The sequence below is a fragment of the Aquila chrysaetos genome, chromosome 23 (assembly GCF_900496995.4).
Source record: "Aquila chrysaetos chrysaetos chromosome 23, bAquChr1.4, whole genome shotgun sequence".
In the NCBI taxonomy this organism is placed as follows: domain Eukaryota; kingdom Metazoa; phylum Chordata; class Aves; order Accipitriformes; family Accipitridae; genus Aquila; species Aquila chrysaetos.
Window position 1 is genome coordinate 1,981,070 of NC_044026.1, and position 5,618 is coordinate 1,986,687.

Here is a 5,618-nt window from a genome sequence, read left to right on the forward strand (position 1 = left end):
ACGGGGAGGGGGGGGGGGGAAGGAAGCACAGAGCCGGCCGGGCCCGCGGCGGGAGACCCCCGCCCCGAGGGGGCGGCCGGTGCCGCCGCAGCCGGTACCGGGGGGGAGGACACGGTGGGGACAAGCGGTGGCCGGGGAAGGCACTTGTCACTCCGGCCGGCCTGCGAGCGGGCCACGCCGGCACCTGACCGCCTCCGCGGGCCCGGGGGATGGAGGGGGGGGGGGTCGGCCAGGGCTGCTGCCGGACCTTTAGCCCTCCCCGGTCCTGCCCCCGGTGCAGCATCTCCTCCCCGCCTCCCCTCTGGCTTCCCTGCAGCCTTCACCCACGCACACACCGCTCGCCCCCCCTTCCCCCCCCATTCCCGCCGACTCCCGGCTGTTTGCAACCCCAATTTCCCCCGGGGGAAGTCCAAGGAGCCCTTATCTCTGGGCGCAGCCCCCACCCGCAGCACCCCAACCCCGCAGAGCACTCCTGGCCCGTCCCCTCTGTCAAAGGAGACTCGCAGACGTGTTTGACCTGTCCCGTGAGTGGGGATCTGCACCATCTTTTCCAGGGAAGAAAAGCCCCTGTTTGCCTCGGGAGCTGGTTTTTACACACACACACACACACCCCATCCCCCCCCCCCCATATACGGCCTCCGGGGAGTTGGGTGTGCCTGGGGCAGAGGCAAGGGGGCTCACCCCAACAGCATCTTCTCGCCCCCCGTTCCCTGGCTGCCTTTATCCACCCTAAAGGAGCATCTTCATGGCGGTTTGGCTGCTTTTAGGGGAGGGAAGGGGCCCTCGGTGTTTATTTGCTGGGGGGGGGGAAGCCCTGCACTGAGAGAAAGCCCAGGAGGCTGGGGGGATCGCGGATGAGCAGCTGCCCCCTGCACTGGGGAAGGGTCAGGGTCAGCCACAGTTTCCCTGCATGTAAGTAGGAGGGAAGCGGGGGTGTACCCCCAATTCCCAGGAATTAGCATGTGTTCCCACGGGGTCTGCCAGCTCGCAGGGTGCACAGGACTCGTCCTGAAAAGGTTGGGCCCCCCCAATTCATCCCATTTATTTGTCAGGAGGCCTGCGGGTGCCTTTATATCAAATCTCAGGGAAAAATATCACTAGGGCTTTGGGTGGATAATGTGAGAGCCATGTCATTTATCTGGCGGTTTTTACTCCCAATATCTTCGTTTGGCCCTCCAGGTGGAAACGCACCTTTCTGCAGTAACCTTGTCTCCCCTCCCCCGCCTCTCCCACCCCAACCAATTATATTTTTAATACATCATTTAGCAATCACAGCGGCCTCGCTTGTTTTGCCCCTGCAGATGTGGCAACTCATCAGCTCGGGAAAATATCAGCTGGAGCAGTGTGGGCCCGATCCCGTACCACCTCCCCCCCCCCCCCCAACTTAGCACCCTTAGGACTGACTGGAAGGGAACAGAATCCCCCCAAAATCCCCCCCACCCGAGCTAACAACAACACTCTGGCTGAGCTCCAGGGGCCCAGGAGCAGGCCGAGCCTTCAGCCATCAGAAATGGAGAAGTGCTTCCCTCTCCTCAGCAGACCCAGATTATCGTGATGAGATCACTATTTCATGACGAGTCATTGGAAATGGGGGGGGGGCAGCGGGAAAAAAAAGTCTAATCCTAGCCCAGCGCCTAAGGCTGGTGCTTTGTGCATGGTGCGTGCTCCTCCTGCAGAAAACTTCTGGCGGTAATAACAGTAATTGAGGGAGCTGCAGCGTGATTCCAGCCTTGGATGGCGACCGGGGTCAGGAAAATGAACGCTCCCAGACCGGGAAAAGAGCAGGGATGCTGTGTGTCCCTTTCTCCACCTGACGAAAGATGACTGGAGGGGGGGTGTGTGCAGTTTATGTGTGGGGGTGTTTGTGCGATGGACCGGCCATTCCTACAGCTCCAACTAAAGATGACAGCATGAATTTCAGAGCGGACCATTTTCTCCCCTCTGTAAAATAACTGTGATGTATCTCACGGGACAGCCAGGGCACAAAGATAGTCTTTTCGTATTTTCAGGGGAAAAACGGTCATACACCTGGACTTACTTTATACAACTAACACGTTTCTGTGTACCTTCATTAGCATCAGACGCTTTTAAACCCCCTCCCAGGACCAAGTGCATAACGACCGCGTCCAGCCCCCGCCTGGCACCCGGGCCAGGCCTGGGACCAGTTTTAGGGCTGGGGAGAGCCTTCTGCCCCCTCCCGCCCTGGGAAAGCTCCAGAAGGGGTCAAGTCCTGACGAAAAGGCACCTTTAGGTGCCGCTCGCACCGGTACGGTAGCGACGAGGGTTGCCGGGCCGGGGGTGCCTCACCCCCCCCCAAATACTCCTCTTTACGGCCGTCTAAGCGTGGGGCGCGCCCGGCGGGGACGGGGCAGTCCGCGGCGCAAGGCCTCCCTCCAGCGATGCGCGGCGGGGAGGGGGTGGCCGGTGTGTCCGTCCGTGTCGTCCCCCCCCCCCGTGTGTGTGTGAGTTCGTGTCGTCGTGTCCCCCCCCGGGGGCCGGAGCGCGGGGCGGGGCGCGCCGTGACCCCCCCCCCCCCCCCCTCCCTTTATCTCCCGCCCCGGGCGCGGCGCGCCCCGCCGGACGTCACTGCTCAGCGCGCGCCATGCAAATCACCCTCCACACGCCGGCGCTTCCCTATTGGCCGCCGGCAGGCGATTTAAGGCGGGTTCGGCGCGCCCTGTATGGCTGCAGCGCCGCTCGCCCGCGCGCCCGGCGGCTCCTCCTCTCCCCGTCCCGTCCCGTCCCGTCCCGTCCCGCGGGAGGGAGAGCACCGCCAGCAAATTACCGTCCCGGCTGCCGGGCTTGTTTTGGTTGGGTTCCTTCCCCCCACCCCCTCCCTCCCTCCTTCCCTCCCTCCCTCCCTCCCTCCCTCCCTCCCCCGATCCTCCTCCCGCTTTTTTTTTTTTAGTTAACGTTTAAATACTTTTTTTTTTTTTTTGGTGCCTCCTTTTTTGCGTGGCGGTGGGTTCTCCTCTCTCTTCTGCTCCGTTCCACCTGCGATCAGCGGATGCAAGTCACACACGCTCCCTCCCTCCCTCCCTCCCTCTCTCTCTCCAAGTTAGCAAAGAACAAAAAAAAAATAGCCGCGTTAAGGATAAGAGCGGGAGCGGAGGGGGGTGCGCGCGCGTACCGGGGAGAGCCGGCGAGCGGAGGACACCGCCGGCGGCTCCGCACACTCCTCCCTCCGCGCCAAGTGAAGCAGCAAGTTTGCCGCGCACCTGTTTGAGCAGCTCGGATCCCTCCGGCCGCCGAGCCCCGAAAGTGATTTGCACCAGGGAGAAAGTTGGGGTTTGGTTTTTGGGGTTTTGGTTTTTTTTGTTTTTTGGTTTTTTGTTTTTTTTTTCCGCCGGCGGGGCCGCCGCTCGCTCTCCTCGCGGTCTTCTCCTCCTCCTCTTCCTCCTCCTCCTCCTCCTCCTTTTTTTTTTTTTTTTTTTTTTTTTTTTGCACGGCGGTCGCTACCTAGCTACAAACGGGTTTTGCCTCGCTCGCTCCCCGTCCTCCCGGGCTCCTCTATGTTCGATTCTTTTTTCCCGCCTGGCGCCGGTGGAAAATAAAAAAGCCACTTGAATGTACAGCATGATGATGGAGACGGACTTGCACTCCCCCGGCGGAGCCCAGGCCCCCACGAACCTCTCGGGGCAGACCGGAGCGGGAGGCGGCGGCGGAGGCGGCGGCGGCGGCGGTGGCGGCGGCGGCGGGGGGAACAAAGCGAACCAGGACCGGGTCAAGAGACCCATGAACGCCTTCATGGTGTGGTCGCGGGGCCAGCGGCGGAAGATGGCCCAGGAGAACCCCAAAATGCACAACTCGGAGATCAGCAAGCGCCTGGGGGCCGAGTGGAAAGTCATGTCGGAGGCCGAGAAGAGACCGTTCATCGACGAGGCGAAGCGGCTGCGGGCGCTGCACATGAAGGAGCACCCGGATTATAAATACCGGCCCCGGCGGAAGACCAAGACCCTGCTCAAGAAGGACAAGTACTCGCTGGCCGGGGGGCTGCTCGGCGCCGGCTCGGCCGGCGGAGGCCCGCCCGGCGTCGGCGTGGGCATGGGGGTCGGCGTCAGCCCCGGCGGCGTCGGGCAGCGCCTGGAGAGCCCCGGCGGCGCGGCCGGCGGCGGCTACGCGCACATGAACGGCTGGGCCAACGGCGCCTACCCGGGCTCGGTGGCGGCGGCGGCGGCGGCGGCGGCGATGATGCAGGAGGCTCAGCTCGCCTACGGCCAGCACCCGGGCGGCGGGGGGCACCCGCACCACCCGCACCCCCACCACCCCCACCACCCGCACAACCCGCAGCCCGTGCACCGCTACGACATGGGCGCCCTGCAGTACAGCCCCATCTCCAACTCGCAGGGCTACGTGAGCGCTTCGCCCTCGGGCTACGGCGCCTTGCCCTACGGCTCCCAGCCCCACCAGAACTCGGCGGCGGCGGCGGCGGCGGCGGCGGCGGCGGCGGCGGCCGCTTCCTCGGGCGCGCTGGGCGCCCTGGGCTCGCTGGTGAAGTCGGAGCCCAGCGTCAGCCCGCCCGTCACCTCGCACTCGCGGGCCCCGTGCCCCGGGGACCTGCGGGAGATGATCAGCATGTACTTACCGGCGGGGGAAGGCGGCGATCCGGCGGCCGCCGCCGCCCAGAGCCGCCTCCACTCCCTGCCCCAGCACTACCAGAGCGCCAGCACGGGGGTCAACGGCACCGTCCCCTTGACGCATATCTGAGCCGGCGCCGGCACCGGCACCGGCACCGGCGGCGGCAGCGGGAGCGGGCACCGGCACCGGCCCCGCCACCGGCCCCGGCCCCGCAGGACTGCGCGCCCCGCCGCTGCCACCGCACGCTCAGACCCCGGCCGCCCGGCCCCGCTCCCGGCTTCCCACCCCACACCCTCCCCCGCCTCTTATTTTTGTCCCCCTGCTCCCCTTCCCTCCCCCGCCTCTCCCTTTTCTTTTTTTTGTTTTTTTTTTTTATTATTTTTTCTTTCTTTCCTTCCTTTTTGTACAGAAAAGAAATGTTTTGATGTTCTTGTAATAATAATAATAAATAATAATAATAATAACGAGAGAGAAAAAAGGTAACGGTTGCTTTACTTACCTTTTTTTTTTAGAAGGACTAGTTTATGAAACTAGTTTTAGACTGAACTTCTGTGTTTTATCGAGACTTTTTGTACAGTATTTATCATTCACCCAAGAGACATAGAGCGTTTATTTGCAAAAGGGGGGGGGGGGGGAGAGAGAGAGAGGGGGAAAGTGAAAGTGGGGGGGGGTCGGGAAACGACGGCGAAAAGACAAAAAATATCAATAATAGCCACACAAAGTTGTAGGCGATGCCAACTTTTAGCCCGCGCGGAACCGCTGCGATTTCAGTCACGGATCGCTTCTTGCGAAGGCTTTTTATTGCCTAATTAACTCGAGGTTGATGGGGAAACAGTTCTCATTTATTACTCATGTACTAAGGCAAACCCAAAACAACACTGAAAAGTTTTTTGTAGATGTTCTCGCGTTTTGGGTTTTTTTTGTTTGGGTTGGGTTTTTTGTTATTTGTTTATTTATAAAACTTTTTTCTTTTCTTTTGGAGGCTGCAATGGTTTTGTTTCCGGGTTTTGTAAAACTTTATTGTATCTGGATATTTTTTT

General features: G+C 61.3%; 1 protein-coding gene across 1 annotated transcript; it reads left to right on the forward strand.

The window, feature by feature from the left end:
• The first annotated feature begins 3,000 nt into the window (after window positions 1-3,000).
• On the forward strand, window positions 3,001-4,749 carry SOX1 (SRY-box transcription factor 1). Its single transcript, XM_029999204.1, has one exon. It carries the CDS (start codon window positions 3,568-3,570, stop codon window positions 4,705-4,707), a length of 1,140 nt encoding a protein of 379 aa, XP_029855064.1. The 5' UTR covers window positions 3,001-3,567; the 3' UTR covers window positions 4,708-4,749.
• Window positions 4,750-5,618: the final 869 nt, after the last annotated feature.

Bases quoted from the DNA above. Each gene is read 5' to 3' on its own strand.
- SOX1 (XM_029999204.1), top strand. From the start codon at position 3,568: ATGTACAGCATGATGATGGAGACGGACTTGCACTCCCCCGGCGGAGCC.